Genomic DNA, 17,256 nt, shown 5'->3' on the forward strand with positions numbered 1-17,256 from the left:
GCTGAGTTGGTGGGGCGTCATCCCGCAAAGGAAAAAGGTCACCATTTTGATAGCCAGTCAGGGCACATGCCTGGGTTGTGAGTTCTGTCCTGTTGGGAGTGTGTGAGAGGCAACCGATAAATGTTTCTCACACCAATATTCCTCTCCCTCTCATTCTCCCTCCTTTCCCATCTCTTTAAAAACAACTCAATAAAATCTTTAAAAAATAAAACCAGCAGAAGCCAGTTCTCACTATTGGTGCATACCTGAGACCTTACCGGGAGGTGACCTGGCCTGTCCGCAGCAGTCCGCCCCAGCATTCAACAGCGGTGCGCACTGCGGTAAAGAAATAGTCACGCCAAGTGCGCTGCCAGTCCGCTGCATCCCAGCTCAGCAAGTGCCAAGCCCTCTCTTGCTTTGGAACAGGATTTTAGTCTTTTAAGACCATCTGGGGGAGCCTTGTGGCAGCCCTGGGACTCGCAGCCTGGCCTGGGCTCAGCCTGTGCTACTGGAGTGGGCGGGGCTTATGGCTTATCATGAGCTGTCAGCGTTTCCTGGGCGCCCACGGGCTGGGCTGTCAGGCTGTCTGGAGCACAGGGAAGGGTTTGAACCCGCTGAAGGCCTCTCCCCCTCTCACTGCTTGTTACAGTTGAGTCCCATGTGCTTACTTGGTCTATCTTGATAGCAGTTCTGTTTGTCATTGCCACCCTGCCCACCAGCAGTTGGGGGGCTTAGTCCAGCACCCCTGTCCTGAGCATGCTGATCCCGGTTTCCCCCCAGGGGGCCCCCTTCCTGCCTTCAGAGCATCCAGTAGAAGTAGGGACTGATGCCACCAGTATGGCAGCTGGCCTCGAGAGTCCCTCGGCCTGGGGAAGAGTTCGAGCCCTTTGGCCGCCATTCCCTTCTCTCCCATCCTTGTCATTCTAAACAGAAAGAACCCAGCAAGGCGGGTTTTCTGTGGTTCTGTGGTTCGGGTCGCCATGGTGGGCTTGGCGAATGTGAGCGCCAGGCCCTGTGGTGAGCACTTCTCATTATTACCTCACTTTGAGGTAAGTCAGTAGCTCCAGCTGCAGCTGGAACAGGAAGCCCAGAAAGGCTGAGTAATTTGTTCAGTGTCAAACAGCTGAGAAGAGGTGGAGTCGGGAGTTCGATTCAGGTAGGCTGCTTTTGGAATCTGCGTTTTAGACCACTTGGCCATCGTGTGTGAGACCTATTGAGTTCTCACCCTAAAGGCAGTTTGTGGTTTTATGTCCTCCCGTCAGCCCTCGACTATCACAACCTGGGCCTGTCGCTTAGGGGAGATGGCTGCCCCCAAGTTGTTAAGATTCAGTTTCTCCTTTCCACTTTGTCCTCGTCCTTGGTGGACCTCAGCAAAGGGAGATGAGAGGGTGCTCCCACTGGCTCTGAGCCCCAGGGCACAGAGAGGTAGCTGGAGACAGGAAAGAAACCAAGGCACTCAGCCGAGTATCTCCCACTTACTCAGGGTCATTTCGCCTCTGCTGGCTGAGCTCTGGGCAGGCCAGAGGCTGCTCCTTGTCTGATAAGTGGAGTTGAATTAGATAGTAATGGATGGGGGAAAAAAATAATCTGTGAACCTTCCAAAGTCTAGGTCCCTGGTCTTTTATAAGACAGCATGCTTCTCAGGCCCCTGACCTATGACCTTCTGACCCCTCCCAGCCCTGAAGATAGAAACCTCCCTCTCCTAGTGGTTCCCTCTCCCCAAACTCCAGGTCAGGGAGAATGCACACTCCCCAGAGGACTCGTATACCTGGCCTTCGTGCATGAGTCAGTCACTCCATCCTCCCTGAAGTGTGTGGGGTTCACGCTTTACCCGGAGGAGGCTGCCCCCACCCCCCCAGGCACACATCCTCACCTTCTGGCCTTGACTCAGCCGGAACCTGATGAAAGCTAAGAAACCTCTGCCCCAGAAAAGGGCATCTGGGCCCATCTAGATTTTTTCCACCCTTTTAACAGTTCCTGGATGCCCAATGGAGTCATGGTCTCCTTGTTAGAAGCGATAGAGTCAGTCCTCCAGGTTAGGACCTGGGTGTTGGAAGAGATCCCACCCTCCTGCTGAACAGACACCCCTTCCTTCCCCGGACTGCCCAGGGTCCACCTCCCCAGCTGGGCTTTGGAGGGTACAAATTGGGGTGGGCCTCAGAGGGAATCACCGAGCGGGCAGCACCCCCTGGCGCTCGCGGCAGGGACTGCACTATGGGGTAAAAGTAGGGGGCTAAGAACCGAAAGAGGCTACGACACGCGCGACCCTGCTAGCCACACCTGGCCTGACGGGGTATTTCCTGCGCGATAGAGTAGACGGGCAGCTAGGGCTCTGCCCTCCTCCCACACCCTGTACCCGGCCGACATCTCCAGGCCCGCGGAGGCCAGGGCGGGGAGGAGCCGGGCCGGGGGCGGCCTGGCAGGAAGCAGCGCGCACCTTCCGCTGCAGGAGGAGCAGGTGGCTGCACTGAGGGCCGGGGCCCCAGGCTTCCTGTGCGCGCCCGCCAGTTAGTTTCTCATCGGAGCTCCTTGGGCCGCCCCGGCCTCCTGGCCCGGCCCCATGGCCCAGACCCCCGACGGCATATCCTGTGAGCTGCGAGGTAAGCTCTGGCCCTTCTTGCCTATTTGGCTGGGAAGAAGCAGCGCAGCCGCCAAACCAGAGGCCGACCCGGTGCCCTGGGGATGCCGGGCAAGCGTTTTTCTCTGCTCCTTCAGAGGGCTTGCTGCCCCGAAATCTATTCCATTCCTTCCTTGCTAGCCCATAGATGAGCCCAGGCCCTTATCCTGAACAGTCAGACCATGAATTGACAGGGCATGAATTGACCTCCGTGGGAGGACCAAAGTCATCCAGCTGGCTGCCCTTTCACAGGCGAGATCACCAGGTTCCTGTGGCCCAAGGAGGCAGAAGTGCTGCTGAAAACCTGGCTCCCCGAGCGGGAGGGTGCTGAGCAAGGTCACATCCTGGTATGGCAGGGGGCAGGGCCTGGGAGGACGCTGGACCAGCAGAAGGAGCCCCTTGCCCTGCCCAGGGTGTCAGACACTCTCTTCCTCCAGGCACTGCTTCGCTGGAGAGCCTACCTGCTCCACACCTGCCTCCCACTGAGGGTGAGTCGGTCTCGGGGCCTGGCCGACACCCACCTTGTCCTCCAGCAGCCTCCTTGACCAGAGGACTGCATCTGTAGCGTGTTCGTCTTGTCCTTACGGGCCCTGCCCCCTGAGAGCAGGCAGGACTGGAGTCTAGCCCTCCACCCCCTGCCGCCCCCAGCTCTGAGCTCTAGGCTGCACAAGGGACTGGGCTCCCAGGAGGGTGGGGCTCAGCCCTCGCGCCAGGCTAATCCAGGCACTCCACAGGTGGACTGCACGTTCAGCTACCTGGAGGTCCAGGCCATGGCACTGCAGGAGACACCCCCTCAGGTGAGACCCTGAGTACTGGCTGGGGCCTGCCTTCCCCTCCCCTCTCCCGCCTCCCCACACGGAGCCCAGCCCAGCCGCCTGCCCTCCCAGGTCACGTTTGAGCTGGAGTCCCTGCCAGAGCTGGTCCTGGAGTTTCCCGGTGTGGCAGCCTTGGAACAGCTGGCCCAGCACATCGCTGCGGCCATCAAGAAGGTCTTCCCTCGCTCTGCCCTTGGGTGAGGCCCAGCAGCTAACTGCCTGGGGCTGGAGATGCGAGTGGGCTGCTTCACATCCCAGAGGCTAGAAGTCCCTTTCCCCTTCTCCTTTATTCCCTCCTCAGGAAACTATTCCGGAGGCCCACACCCCCCTCCATGCTGGTTCGTCTAGAGAGAAGCAGCCCCTCCGAGACCACTGCACCCAGTAGCCCCTGTGGTAAGGGCCTGGGCAGGGCCACACACGGGGCTCCCTGCAGCGCCCTCCCTGCAGCCCCAGACCCCTGGACTTGAAGGTCTCCCAACCCAAACAGAGCCATTCGAGGTGCAGCCACCACCCAGCTTGGGTCTGATCTTCACACATCTCTGACCTTTTGTCTCTCTCCTCCCCCCACCCCATCGTACCCTTGGCACCTCCCCAGGTGGCTTCTCGGAGACATACGAGGCTCTGTGTGACTACAATGGCTTCCCTTTCCGAGAGGAGATTCAGTGGGTGAGGGTAGGGCCCTCTCTGGGGGGCTCTGAAGACATCCGATCCCCGTGTGCATTGAGTCCCTCCCTGCTCCTTGTGCCCCAAGCTAGTGGGAGACACTTTCTTCCTGTCCAGGACGTGGACACTGTCTACCACCGTCAGGGCTGCCGCCATTTCAGCCTGGGAGACTTCAGCCATCTGGGCAGTCGGTGTGTGGCCTGCCAGGACTGGGAAGGGAGGAAGATTCCACACCCCACATTCCCGGGCCTCAGCCTCTCTGTGGAGGGGGACGCTGGGCCCAGGATCTGGCCAGAGGACCCTGAGCTCTGCCCCTGCCCCTTCACCCACCCAGGGACCTGGCGCTGAGTGTGGCTGCCCTGTCCTACAACCTGTGGTTCCGGTGTCTCTCCTGCGTGGACATGAAGCTGGTGAGAGTGCAGGCGCAGGGAGGCGTCAGGGGTGTGGGGACCAGGGTGCAGCCCACTGAACCCCCCCACTCTGTTCTCAGAGCCTTGAGGTCCTGGAACAGATTCTGCACATGATGAGTCAGTCGTCTCACCTGGAGGAGCTGGTGCTGGAGACCTGTGGCCTGAGGGGGTACGGGGGTGGGGGGGAGCAGGGAGGGCAGTTGGGATGGGGCGGAGTTGGGGATCCAGAGTTAGAGTCTCACCCCTGGGGTCTGGTCCCCAGAGAGTTTGTGCGGCGACTGGCCCAGGCGCTGGCAGGGAACGGGAGCTCTGGGCTTCAGGAGCTCAGCCTGGCGGGGAACCTGCTGGATGACCGAGGTATGGCTGAGCCTGGGGAAGCGCCTGGGGCTGGTGCAGGAGAAGGTGAGACCCACGAGGTTTGCCCCCATCCCCAGGCGTGGCTGCGCTCAGCAGACACCTAGAACGTCGGCCTGGAGCCCTGAGGAGACTCAGCCTGGCACAGACAGGGTTGACGCCTCGAGGTAGGGGGAGCCCAGAAGGGGGTAGGGTCGGGCAGCGAGCCGGGAGGTGGGTCTACCGATCGCCCAGCCGCACTGCCCCCCCTCCACCAGGAATGAAGGCTCTAGGCCGGGCCCTGGCTTCCAATGCGGCCTTTGACTCTGCCCTGACCCACCTGGACCTTTCCGGGAACCCGGGGGCACTGGGGGCCTCGGAGGATAATGGGGTGAGTGTCTGTCTTTAGGGGTAGCGATTGGCGGCACTGCCGTCAGTGGGGTCTCAGGAAGTTCCTGGTGAGGCGACCCCTGACTCCTCCCCTCTCTCCCATCCCATCCTGCCACCAGGGACTCTACAGTTTCCTGAGCCGCCCTAACGTTCTGACCTTCCTGAATCTCGCAGGCACCGACACCGCCCTGGACACAGTGAGGGGTGGTCAGGGGGCGGGGATCGGTAGGGCTGGTGGCCGGGCCTGTGGCCCGAGGGTGGACTGGAGGGCCAAGCTGGCGGGGAGGGCGCAATCCTCCGGCCGGTGCAGCCCACACCCTCCTCCTGCAGCTCTTCGCCGCCCTGTCCCGCGGCTGCTGCGCCAGCCTCACCCACCTCGACGCCTCGAGGAACGTCTTCTCCCGCACGTAAGGGGGCGGGCCTGGTGAGGGCGCGCAGCGCGGGCAGCGGGGGCCGGGGGCCGGGGGCCGGGGGGAGGGGGGAGGGGGCACTGCCCCGAGCTACCTCGCGGCGCCCCGAAGCCCACTCCTCCCGCTCCCTCGCCCCAGGAAGTCCCGGGCTGCGCCCGCCGCGCTGCAACTCTTCCTCAGCCGCGCCGGGACGCTCCGGCACCTGAACCTGGCGGGCTGCAAGCTGCCCCCCGACGCGCTCAGGTGAGTGTCGTTGCCCGTGGCTATGCCCCGGCCTGTGCGGCCACCCCCCAGCCCGGCATCCGGGCCCTTCCTCCTGGGTATTCGCGCCCTGGGGCCCCCTTTCCCATCTCCCTTCACCTCCCGTGACATCCCCTCCCAGGGCCCTTTTGGAAGGTCTAGCGCTCAACACGCACATGAGCGACCTGCACCTGGACCTCAGCGCCTGTGAGGTGAGCGCAGAGCCCCGACGTGAGCAGTGTGCCCGCACACAGCGAGTGGGGCTGCGGGGGCGCGGGCCGCGGCTGCCAGATCCTCCCCAGCTGCGGCCTGCTGGCCTGAGCACGCCCCGCCTTCCACCTTCAGCTGCGCTCTGCGGGCGCTCAGGTGATACAGGACTTAGTGTGCGATGCTGGCGCGGTGAGCTCCCTGGATCTGTCAGACAACGGTGAGGCCGCCCCGAAACCCGTCCTCCCCGCCCCACCCAGGTCCCACTCCAGCCCCAGCCCTGCAGCCTCGCCCGTGCGTGACCCCAACCGCCCCCAGGCTTCGGCTCCGACATGGTGACTCTGGTGCTGGCCATCGGGAGGAGTCGGTCCCTGAGGCATGTGGCGCTTGGAAGGAACTTCAACGTTCGGTGCAAGTAAGCCCCCATCCCACTCCTGGGCCTCCCAGACAGCACCCCCCTACCCGGGCTTCTCCCCCAACCACGGCCCGTGCCCACAGGGAGACCCTGGACGACGTGCTGCACCGGATTGTCCAGCTCATGCAGGATGACGACTGTGTGAGTTCACGGGCCACGCGGGATCCTCAGTCAGCGGGCCCCTGTGGCCCCTCTGACTCCTGCTCCCTCAGACCCTGCGACCTGGCCCTCCTTGCTGACTCCAGGCTCCAACCACAGATGGCTTTCTCTTCACCCCAGCCTCTGCAGTCTCTGTCTGTGGCTGAGTCGCGGCTGAAGCTGGGAGCCAGCGTCCTGCTTCGGGCTCTGGCCACCAACCCTAACCTGACAGCTCTGGATGTCAGCGGCAACGCCATGGGGGACACGGGTGCCAAGATGCTGGCCAAGGCGCTTCGGGTTAACACCAGACTCCGGTGGGCGGGGTCTGAGGGGTGGGACCTACGGGGGAGGAGGGCGTGGCGTGGAGAGGCCCGCAGGGCTGAGGGGTGGGGCTGACTGGAGGTGGGTGGGCAAGGCTTTCGGGTCGGGTGCGGCCTGGCAGAGCTCCGCCCCCAACTGAAGCTCCTCCGGGCCCAGGTCTGTAGTCTGGGACCGTAATCACACGTCTGCCCTGGGCCTGCTGGACGTGGCGCAGGCCCTGGAGCAGAACCGAAGCCTGAAGGCCATGCCTCTGCCACTGTCCGACGTGGCCCAGGCGCAGCGCAGCCGCCCGGAACTGACAGCACGTGCAGTACATCAGGTGTGTGTGTGGGGGGGGTCCCTTCGCTGCTCTGCCCTGTGCGGTGGCCCTGCTCCCCAGCACCTACCCCTACCCCTTGTCCCCAGATCCAAGCTTGTCTCTTGAGGAACAACCACACAGACCACGTCTCTCCTGCCAGCGCCTCCTACCAGCAGCCACTGGGTCTGGTCTGCAGCCCCTCTGAGCAGGTCAGCGGCCCCTCCCTGACCCTGAGTACAAACAGAAGATACAGGGATGGGGGGAGCTGTGGCACCTGGGAGCCTCCATGAGTCTGAAGGTTTGACTTTCCAGGGCCAGGGGGCCTAAACCCCGCTGTGCCAGACGATACCCTCTCCTCCGTGTGGAGAGGATCCAACTGCTCCTGAAGTAGCTCCCCCAAACGCCACCACTGGCTGCCTTTTTAAAGCACTTAAATAGGCTCTCCTGTTAAAGACAGGAGGCATTTAAACACCTCCCCCAACCCCGCCTCTCTTGTAGTTTCCCATTCACAGGGCTCCTCTCCCCTCTAACTGACCTCTGTTGTGGCTTCCTTTCCCTCCACTACCTTGTCTTTGTGAGAAACCTCCCCACCTCTTATTCCTAAACCCTGCTTCTCTCCCCGCTCCAGAGCCCAGGCATCCTGACCCAGACACCCTGCAGGGCTCCACATTCTGTATATCTTCAAGTGATCTCATTGTCTCCCACAAACTCTTTTTTTTAAAGATTTTATTCATTTTTAGAAAGGGGGGAAGAGAAGGAGAGAAGTATCAATGTGTGGTTTCCTCTCACGTGCCCCATACTGGGGAGCTGACCTACAACCCAGGCATGTGCCCTGACTGGGTGACCCTTTGGTTCGCAGCCCTCGCTCAATCCACTGAGCCTCACCAGCCAGGGCTCCCATGAACTCTTCTCTCTGCTCTGCAGCCCAGCCTCACTGGTGCCCACACCCACCAGGTGCTGTGGACAGAGGGTTGGACCAGGCTCCTGGCTGTGTTAGAGCCTCACTCCCACTTCTCCCGGCCTCTCAGTCTATCCTCCAGGTGGATGGTGAACAAACAGAGCTAAAATGTAGACAGGACTGACAGTTCCTTTCTTTCCTATTCTGTGCACTTGGGAAGTGTACGCAGAGTCCCTGCAGGGGACCAAAGGAGACGCTGCTCTTTCTCCTTGAACAGATAGGCTGGCCTGACGGTACTGGCCTCAGGACCCCGCACCCTGGCGGAGACCCTGGGAAGGAGGTAGTCGGGGTCTGGGAGACCCTCGGGAGACGGACTGGGACCGATTCCCGATGTCTCTCAGGAAGTGAACGAGCTGTGCCAGGCGGTGCAGGAGCACGTGGAGCTGCTGGGCTGCGGGGCCGGGCCCCAGGGCGACGCCGCCGTGCACCAGGCCGAGGACGCCATCCAAAACGCCAACTTCTCTCTCAGCGTGAGCAAAGCCTCCTGCCATGAAGACCCTTCCCCTCCTAGAGAGGCGTCACATTGCAACTCCTGTTCCTCCTTGGCTTCCAGATTCTCCCCATTTTATATGAGGCGGGAAGCTCCCCAAGCCATCAATGGCAGCTACGGCAGAAGCTGGAGGGCCTCCTGGGGCAGGTGGGTGAGGTCTGCCGCCAGGACATTCAGGTGAGATGGTCCCCTTGTTCCTGCCCCGCTTCCTTATGCAGGCTTGACCCCATCCTATAGGCCTGACTGTGATATCCCCTGAGTCAATATTCCGTGGAGGTCAGAGCCTCCAGCTGTTCTGCCTGGGCCCTGGCCCCAGCCTCACCACGTTCTGGCCTTTGCCCAGGACTTCACTCAGGCCACACTGGACACAACAAGGAGCCTCTGCCCACAGATACTGCAGGAGCCCAGGTGGAGGGAGAAGCTAGAGGGGGTCCTGGCGGGCTCAAGGGGCCTCCCAGAGCTGCTCCCAGAGCACCTGCTGCAAGATGCCTTCACTAGACTCAGGTAGGCTGGACGGGGAGAGCTGGGCCAGGCTGGGCAGGGCAGGGCAGAGAGACGGAACGCTAACCCCTACCCTTTCTTGCCCTCAGGGACATGCGGTTGTCGGTGACAGGGTCCTTGGCAGAGAGCATTGTGGCTCAAGCGCTGGCAGGTCTGAGTGCAGCCCTGGATCGGCTGGTGAGGGCAAGTGTGCACTGGCACACGCACGGCCCCCTGGCCACTGCCTTGCAGGGGTTCCACATTATCTCCTGCCTAGGGATATTTAAGGGTTCCCTTAGCACTGATGGGACTGTGGCTGGGGCCCTACCTGCCCATCTTAAGATGGGCTGGTGTTGCAGGTAGAGAGTCTGGCTCAGCAGACAACAATGGCAATGCCCTCTGCCATACCGGCCCTGGAAGAAGGCCAGCCCACCCACTTTGGTCCTGGGGAACTGGAAGGCCTTTTCTTCCCTGGGGAGGACAAGGAGAAGGAGGATGAAGAGAAGCAGAAGGTAGGTGGTGCCAGAACTCTGGGCCTGGAATCCTAGATCTTCTCATCTCCTTCTGGGGTGTGGAAAGTGGGGAAGCATCTCCCTCGCCCCAGGCCTAGTTCGTGCCCTCCCCAACAGGATGACAGTCCTCCACAGAAGTGGCCTGCGTCCAACCACTGCCTTCACCCTGTCCCCTCCATTCACAGTAAGTCAGGGCCTGGGAGGCAGGAGTTACTGGGTTGGGCTGAAGCTCCATTAGACCTGGCCACCTGGCCACATTCATTCAGCCCCGTTGTCCCGGAAACTCCCTGACCCTTTCCTGGACTGGGCAAGGACCCTGTGCATCCAGCAAGATTGGGGTCCGCTGTGGTCAGTCAGCGTGAAGCGAAACCTGAGCATACCAGAGCCCGGACACCGTCTCCACTTGCGCCCCACCACCCCAAGTCTACCCCCAGGACGCGCATGCTTGGTGGCAGTGGCGCGCGCCGCTCGGGGCCGCGCTCAGCACCACGGACAGCGGCGGCGGGGGAGGGGCTGGCGGGGGGAGGGGAACGGGCCGCGTTGCTGGGCCCCTCCCAGCGCCCTGGGCGGGTCCCCCGCCGCCCTAGCGCCGCCACTGCCACCTCCCCAGGCTCTGCTCTCTGTGCTCTTCTGGTGCTCTCCCCTCAGGTGCTGCTGAGGAACCGGAGCCCGAGCTGGCGGCTCCTGGAGAGGATGCGGAGCCGCAGGCGGACCCATCTGCACGCGGCTCTCCGAGCCCCGCCGCTCCCGGGTCCCCGGCCGGCCCGCTGCCTCGCATGGACCTGCCACCCTCCGGGCAGCCTCTGCGCCATCCAACGAGGGCCCGGCCGCGGCCCCGGCGTCAGCACCACCACCGCCCGCCGCCTGGGGGCCCCCAGGTGAGCGCCCTCCCCCCACTCCAGAGTGGTAGAATTGGGGGTCGCAGGTGGCCTCACAGATAACGGCGGGGCAGGGAGGTGGGTTGTGGGGAGCTCAAGATCACAAGGTTGTGTGGCCACGTCCTGCCTTCTTCCTGGCCACCCTTCACCCCAGGGCATTTCCGTGCGGGGTCGTGATTGGTGGGCTTTCTTAAGGGTGCACCTGGGTGTAGAACTCCGCCTCAGGTTGGCACACTACGTGGGTGGATGGACAAGAGAGCGGCTGTCTTATCCAGCATCACCCACGGTTACTGAAAGACACTGGACTCCCGGACTGCAGGGACAGTCCCGTGTCTACTGCACATCTGGCCAGTGTCCGTGTGGGCAGGCGTATGTGTGCACCAGGGACTGGCCGGGTAGGGGGCACACTCGGAAGGGGAGGGGAAGCTGGCTTAAGGCCCCCAAAGAGGGTCTGACGCAGCAGGCCGTGCCGGGCGGCAGCAGGCCTGGTGGGGTGGAGCTGGGGGTGGGAGATGCTGCAGGAAACTGTTTGGAGCAGAGGGGTGGCAGGTGGGAATGTGTGACCCCGGGGCGGGGGCGGTCGGTGCGTGGGCTGTAGCCCGCTGGTGACCGGGTAGCTCAGGACGTGTAGGAGACTCCTCGGGACAAGCATGGGTGTGGGCTGGGTTTGTGTCCAAAACCAACTGCAGGTGAGGGGTTATGTGAAACCAGTAGCTCTGCCCACTAGCTGGGCAGAGGGAGACCTTGTTTGTCACCGGCCCCCTGGAGTCACCTCGGCTCCCAGGTCCTGGAGGTGCCAGAGGCGGACTGCTGGACAAGGGAGGTGGGGAAAAGTCACAGTTGCACTCAGCCCTGACCCCTGACCGGGTGGTGTCCACCAGGTTCCCCCAGCCTTGCCACAGGAAGGGAATGGGCTCAGTGCCCGTGTGGACGAGGGCGTGGAGGAATTCTTCTCCAAAAAGCTGATCCAGCAGGATCGCCTGTGAGTGAGGGGCAGTCGGAGGCGGTGGGAGAGGGTGGGCTGGTCCATGGGCCTTCCTGCTTACTACTGACTGTCCCCACAGCTGGGCCCCCGAGGAGGACCCAGCCACCGAGGGCAGCGCCACCCCTGTCCCCCGTACACTACGTAAGAAGCTGGGCACCCTCTTTGCCTTCAAGAAGCCTCGTTCAACGCGGGGGCCGCGGCCTGATCTTGAGACCAGCCCTGGGGCAGCTCCCCGCACCCGGAAAACCACCCTTGGGGACCTGCTGCGTCCCCCGGCCCGTCCCGGCCGTGGGGAGGAGCCTGGTGGGGCTGAGGGGGGCATCGGCAGCCCGGAGGCTGCCCGCAGGAGCCGGCCTCGCTACACGCGGGAGAGCAAGGCCTACTCGATGATCCTGCTGCCTGCCGAGGAGGAAGAGGCGGCGCTGGGCGCCAGGCCTGACAAGGTGAGGCCTGGTGGCGGGGCTAGGGCTCTGCTGGAACCGAGGGCGCTGGGCTGTGGCCCCACTCCAGCATCTCTGTCCCCAGAGGCGGCCCCTGGAGCGAGGAGACACAGAACTGGCCCCGTCCTTTGAGCAGCGGGTACAAGTGATGCTGCAGAGGATTGGCGTGAGCAGAGGCAGTGGGAGCACTGAAGGCAGGAGGAAACAAGTGAGTTGGGAGGGACATGAGTACGGAGTGAAGGGGCAGGTGACAGGTGGCTTGTAGCAGTCTGTGGGTGACATATGTGACTGGAAGACTCACAGGTCTGCCAGTTCCACCCCTCTGCCTCCAAATAGTGACCGGATCCAACTGTCTTTCCCTCTGGGCTCCTGCCCTGGCCCAGGCCACTGACATCTCCACCTTGGAGCCGTGACGGTCCTTTCTCTGCAGATCTAACAGAGTCTGACCTTGTTGCCCACATTTGAAACAGCAAGTCGCCCAGGGGCTTCCTCTGCAGCCACTGCCTCAACTCCTTACCCTGCCCCAGGCCCTGTGGGGTCTCAGGCCTGCTTGTGGCCTTCACCTCACTGCTCCCGACCCCCGGTTGTGCCGCAGAGGTCCCTGACCCACTTCCAGCCCCTCACCACCACCCACGGGTTACACCAGACTCCTCCGAGTCCATCCCTGCGTTTTGCTCTCTTCCACGGCTCTCCTGCTAATGCCGCTCTAGTCGCCACAGTAAAGTGAATCAGAAAATGAAGACATCACGTTGTCTACGTGTCGCTACGTGCATACGGATGTCTGTGCTCACTGTCCACCATCCCTGACTGACTCTGAGCTCTAAGGCCAGGACTGGGTTTGCCACCTTGTTCCCCAGCCCGTTCAGCGACAAGAACAAAAGAATGAGCCTGGGCCGAGGGCGGTTCAGTGCTGAGAAGCACTTCGGTGCTGAGAAGCACTTCGGTGCTGAGTTTCACTTCCCTGTTTCCCACAGAGCAAAGATGGAGAGATCAAGAAGGCTGGCTCCGATGGTAAGTGGGAACCTGGGCCAGGGCGGTACATTTTTTGGGGGAGAGGGGGCAGGGGACGATCTCAGTGATAAGTCCCCAAGGCACTTGCTGTCCTGGGGGATGAGGGGGGGAAGCCAGGTCTTTCTTCCCCTCACTCCCATGGCCTGGTGCCTGAGCCCCAAGTCCCACTTGCAGGTGACATTATGGACAGTTCCTCGGAGACCCCTCCCATCTCCATCAAATCCCGCACCCACTCCGTGTCTGCAGGTGAGTGGGGGCCACCGTGGTGTCGGGGGCCACGCAGGTCAAGCTCACTCCCAATGCCTGGCCCAGTCTTGGCTGACACCCTTCTCCCTACAGACCCCTCATGCAGGCCTGGGTCAGGGGGCCAGGGGCCCGAGTCCTCCACCTGGAAGACACTGGGGCAGCAGCTGAATGCAGAGCTTAGGAGCCGTGGTTGGGGCCAACAGGATGGTCCGGGACCTCCTTCCCCTTGTCCCAGCCCCCGAAAAGCCAGCCCATCCCCAGACAGTCTGGGCCTCCCAGAGGATCCTTGCCTGGGCCCCAGAAATGAAGGTAAATGGGCACCCTAGCCCCCACCCCAATACGGGCTGGGGACCCTGAAGGTGGGAGGCAAGGGCTGGAGTAGGGACCGTACCCTGATACCACGGCCTCCCCCAGATGGCCGGCTGAGGCCGAGGCCTCTCTCACCAGGCCGACGGGCAGCGTCTGTGCACGAGGACCAGCTCCGGGCCCCTGTCGGTGAGGGGAGGCCCTGCCACGCGTGCTTGAGTGCGGGGGGAGGGGAAGGGGGACTCCAAGTCTCCCTTCATGAATCTGGACCTTGGAGGGGCTGCCGGTAGTGCGAGAGGTGAGACACCGGGGAGCCAGGAGCAAGGGTCCGACAGCCCAGTTCCAGCTCCGAAAGAGCGACCTCTGCCGGGGTGGGAGGAACTGGGGTGGGAAGGGGGAGGCTCTGAAAGCATGACCGGTGTGTCACTGTGTGCATGTGAATGTGCGTGTGTGCGCCAACACACACTGGGGACAGGGTTGGGAACCGGCGACAAGCCCTTAATGACCCACCCCATGCCTTTCCGTGTCCCTCAGAACGGCCCCTACGGCTGCAGCGCTCCCCCGTCCTCAAGAGAAGGCCAAAGCTTGAGGCACCCCCATCGCCAAGCCTAGGTGAGAGGGGGCTGGGCCGGCTGTGTGGGCGCAGCACCAGTCAGCCCAGTTCCGACCTTCCTCTCTCTCCCTCTCCTCTTGCAGGACCTGGCCCCGGAGCCGAGCCCCCGCTCCCACAGTACACAGAGCCCGCCAGCCCAGTGCAGAGCCCACCCTCCCCAGTCACAGACCAAAGAGGCGGCCCCAACCCCTGACCTTCTCCTTTCTTGCCGCATGAGATTATTTTATTAAAAAACTCAAGGAAGCAGAGTGTGAAGTGCTGTTTGTCCATCCCCGGGCACGGACCACAATCTCCCACGTGGTCGCGTGGCCCCTCACACCTGGGTGTGCTCGGATTCCGGCTGCGGCTCCATCAGAAAGTGCAAGGCCCAGGCCAGGAACTGTGAAGGGAGCCTGGGAAAAGAACCAGAGCTGTAGGTCGAGGAAGACTGGGACTAGTGACCAAGAGAGCGGGGCTGCCCCAGGCACTCACCTGGCAGCCTGGACCTGGGCACAGAGGGAAGTGCAGGGCGGGCCGTACTCATACTGGAAGGCGGAGCCATCTCGATGCTTCTTTGGGGGACCCTGAAGAGGACGCAGTATCTGCAGAGGGGCCAACAAGGACCCCTAACCCTGTCCAAGCCTACCCCAGCCCCCCTCCCAGCTCTGTCCGAGGCCCACCTTGTCCTACCCTCCAGTTGTACGGGGCTATGCTCACCCAGACAGGACTGGACTCCAGGACTCCCTCGGTGGTGCTTTTCCCTGAAGAATGCTGCCGGTCCTTGGGGGGCAACCCTAGCTCCTTGAACTCTAGTTTAGACTTCTGGGGCCCGGTCACACGGGATGGGGCCTGGTCATGTGGACTGGGGATGTGACCAAGATGCGACAGACTTGTGGTACAACTTGGGAGTGGGGAGTTGGATACGTGGCTTGGGTGTGGGGAACTAGGGGGTCGGGGGCAAGGGGCTGAGCAAATGGCTGGTGGGGGCTGGGAGCTGGCCTTCTGCCCTGTTTCTGGAGCAGCCAAGGACAGAGCAGGAATAAGGCTGACACTGGCACCACTTTCCTCTGACGACACGTGGTTGGGTAAGGCAGGGGTTCCTGGGGAGGAGGGGACTCACTGTGGGCACAGCCCTCTCAGTTCAGACTAGCTGAGTGGCCTGTGACCTTAGGCAGGCCTGCAGGGACCATGCTGGTCCCTTTCATAGCATCCTGCATGACCTGGGCAGTGGGTGAGTGTGGCTTTAGCAACAACGTACCTGAGGAACTGAGTGAGGAAGACGATGAGGTCAGGGTCAGCGACAGGTCCTGAAGGACCAGGTCTGGTGGGGACAGCTCAGGGCCTGGGGGTCAGGAAAGGGTTATTAGCACTGTGGGCACCAGGCCCCCAGATATTCCCCTCTGCACCTCTTCAGTCCTCCTTACTCTGTGTCCTCTGACCTGGGCCTAGAGAGTTCAGAATTCGTTGGTCACTCTCAGAGATGTGCAGCCATTGGCTGGGGACAGTGTATACAGCTTCTCCCTGTGGAAGTGAACTGTGAGCCTGGCCCTTGCCCAACTCCTCGCCCTGACATTTCCCAAGGGCAGCCCCAAACTGACCATGGCCAAGTGGCTGGAGGCAGCCCAGCGGGTGAGTGGGGGCGTTGTGCAAGGGCCTGACAGCATCAGGCAGCTCTCAGCCAGGCGCACTAGTTCCCCTTGATGCTCCTGTTCCTCCTGCACCTCATCTAGAAGTTGGGACAGTGACAGGCCTGGGGTCAGAGGGGCAGAGGCCGGGCTGGAGCTCAAGGAGGAGGAAGGGTAGGGTGGGTGGGGAAGAGGGCTTGTTAAAGGAGCAGAAGGTGATGGCTGGAGAGTCATCTATAGGTGGTGGTGGCTACAGAGAGTTAGGGTCAACCCTACAAGTACCTGCATTGGAGGAGGTGGACTCTGAAAGGTGCTCCCTATGGAAACAGAGGGGACAGGCCTCAGGGACAATCCTGAGGCCTGTCAATGCATTTGGCACCTCTGATCCAGGCACACCTGGTGGGAGCCCAACCCCAGACTCACTCCAGGCAGTCTTTGAGCTTTCTTTGCACATCTGGATCCTGGTTGCTAGGACAAAGATGGTGATAAGCAGGCAATGTTACTTGGGGTCCAAGCCCTCCCATCCAAAAGGCCTATGCCAATGTCAGCCAGGCCCAGGTGGAGAGAACAGCTGGAGAGTGGAGGTATCACTTACCAACTAGTCACCCAATCCCGGGGCTGCTCTGTGGGCATTAGGCTGAAGCGATGCACCTGGAGGTAGAACTCTGTGGGCTGGAGGGGTGAGTTCAGGGTTGGGTCTCAGGGGTTCTCACAAAGACTCAGGCCCAGTACCCCGTCCAAGCCAGCCTGACCACTCACCGTGCCACCCTCGGCCACTTGGATTCGGACCTCGCAGTCTTGCAGCAGCAGCAGTCGGCCTTCAGCCTCTCGGAAACCAAATTCCTTCTCTTCCCTGCGGAGAGCGCGAAGCTCACAGCCTAGACCTCGGGAACTCGGCCCCGCCCGCTTGGGGCCCCGCCCACGTCAGGCTCAATCCTCCAGCTCCCGGCTGGTTTCAGATCGCCTACCGCCCGCGGCACCTTTCTCACCAGTCCGAGGCGTTCAGGACTTCTTGCGTCATCAGGCATCGGACACTGTGGGTCCCGTCGGACACAAGCAGCAAGGCCCCAACATCAGAGGTGTCAGGGGCGCGGGACGGGCCAGGGGCCGTGGCCTCCTGCAGCACCTGAGGACAGCGACCTCAATCCCACCACCCTGGGGTCCCACCCTGGTCTCCGGGCCCTGAGGGGGTGGGCAGTACCCACCTGGAGCAACTGCCCCACCCGTGGACTTGAGAGTCTCTCTGACCCCAGCACCAGATCTCGAATCCAGGGCCGAAGGACCACGCTTCTCAAGCCTGCCATTCCCGCAGCTGGGTTTAGAGGTACACCTCTCGCCCGGGTTTCCCGCTGGCGCTGTGGCTCCGCCTGTTGTCGGAAGAGGAAGCGCATAACTGCTGGGCGGGACCTGAGGGCGAGTCTCCGCCCCCGTGCGTCCCGGCGCGTGCTCGCGAGCTCGTACTGATTGGTAACTTGTGTGCAGCCTCCTGTTGGGTGG

The 17,256-nt window shown here is 62.3% G+C and overlaps 2 protein-coding genes across 4 annotated transcripts; one reads left to right on the forward strand and one right to left on the reverse strand.

Moving 5' to 3' along the window:
• Window positions 1–2,421: 2,421 nt before the first annotated feature.
• On the forward strand, window positions 2,422–14,403 carry CARMIL2 (capping protein regulator and myosin 1 linker 2). 2 transcript variants are annotated; one of them, XM_036012021.1, is made up of 39 exons: window positions 2,422–2,579; window positions 2,849–2,943; window positions 3,034–3,084; window positions 3,331–3,393; window positions 3,484–3,608; window positions 3,713–3,804; window positions 4,007–4,077; window positions 4,192–4,265; window positions 4,409–4,484; window positions 4,565–4,653; window positions 4,747–4,841; window positions 4,919–5,005; window positions 5,096–5,208; window positions 5,327–5,404; window positions 5,538–5,614; window positions 5,756–5,860; window positions 6,000–6,069; window positions 6,203–6,284; window positions 6,383–6,479; window positions 6,563–6,620; window positions 6,759–6,931; window positions 7,095–7,257; window positions 7,344–7,445; window positions 8,536–8,664; window positions 8,748–8,861; window positions 9,028–9,188; window positions 9,275–9,362; window positions 9,524–9,676; window positions 9,794–9,860; window positions 10,325–10,554; window positions 11,436–11,536; window positions 11,619–11,982; window positions 12,065–12,187; window positions 12,954–12,990; window positions 13,165–13,236; window positions 13,330–13,545; window positions 13,651–13,731; window positions 14,077–14,154; window positions 14,239–14,403. In XM_036012021.1, the coding sequence occupies exons 1-39, from the start codon at window positions 2,540–2,542 to the stop codon at window positions 14,346–14,348; spliced, it is 4,200 nt and encodes a 1,399-aa protein (XP_035867914.1). In that variant the 5' UTR covers window positions 2,422–2,539; the 3' UTR covers window positions 14,349–14,403. The 2 variants fall into 2 exon arrangements, with proteins under 2 accessions (XP_035867914.1, XP_028357791.1); XM_028501990.2 differs by lacking the exon at window positions 13,651–13,731.
• Window positions 14,354–17,217, reverse strand: ACD (ACD shelterin complex subunit and telomerase recruitment factor). Of its 2 annotated transcripts, none has more exons than XM_036012022.1 (12): window positions 16,965–17,217; window positions 16,749–16,885; window positions 16,519–16,612; window positions 16,355–16,431; window positions 16,183–16,227; window positions 16,042–16,076; window positions 15,733–15,884; window positions 15,574–15,655; window positions 15,393–15,476; window positions 14,852–15,234; window positions 14,627–14,718; window positions 14,354–14,547 (listed from the first exon to the last, which is right to left on the reverse strand). In XM_036012022.1, exons 1-12 carry the CDS (start codon window positions 17,148–17,150, stop codon window positions 14,469–14,471), a joined length of 1,446 nt encoding a protein of 481 aa, XP_035867915.1. In that variant the 5' UTR covers window positions 17,151–17,217; the 3' UTR covers window positions 14,354–14,468. The 2 variants fall into 2 exon arrangements, with proteins under 2 accessions (XP_035867915.1, XP_028357794.2); XM_028501993.2 differs by having other exon boundaries at window positions 15,559–15,655.
• Between the last annotated feature and the right edge of the window lie 39 nt (window positions 17,218–17,256).

The sequence above is a fragment of the Phyllostomus discolor genome, chromosome 12 (assembly GCF_004126475.2).
Source record: "Phyllostomus discolor isolate MPI-MPIP mPhyDis1 chromosome 12, mPhyDis1.pri.v3, whole genome shotgun sequence".
Classification (NCBI taxonomy): domain Eukaryota; kingdom Metazoa; phylum Chordata; class Mammalia; order Chiroptera; family Phyllostomidae; genus Phyllostomus; species Phyllostomus discolor.

Bases quoted from the DNA above. Each gene is read 5' to 3' on its own strand.
- CARMIL2 (XM_036012021.1), top strand. From the start codon at position 2,540: ATGGCCCAGACCCCCGACGGCATATCCTGTGAGCTGCGAG. The intron at 2,580-2,848 runs GTAAGCTCTGGC...GCCCTTTCACAG, and splicing joins CATATCCTGTGAGCTGCGAG to GCGAGATCACCAGGTTCCTG. The intron at 5,861-5,999 runs GTGAGTGTCGTT...ATCCCCTCCCAG, and splicing joins CTGCCCCCCGACGCGCTCAG to GGCCCTTTTGGAAGGTCTAG.
- ACD (XM_028501993.2), bottom strand. From the start codon at position 17,150: ATGCGCTTCCTCTTCCGACAACAGGCGGAGCCACAGCGCCAGCGGGAA. The intron at 16,886-16,964 runs GTGGGTACTGCC...CGCTGTCCTCAG, and splicing joins GGGTGGGGCAGTTGCTCCAG to GTGCTGCAGGAGGCCACGGC. The intron at 14,548-14,626 runs GTGAGTGCCTGG...TTCTTTTCCCAG, and splicing joins GCCCAGGTCCAGGCTGCCAG to GCTCCCTTCACAGTTCCTGG.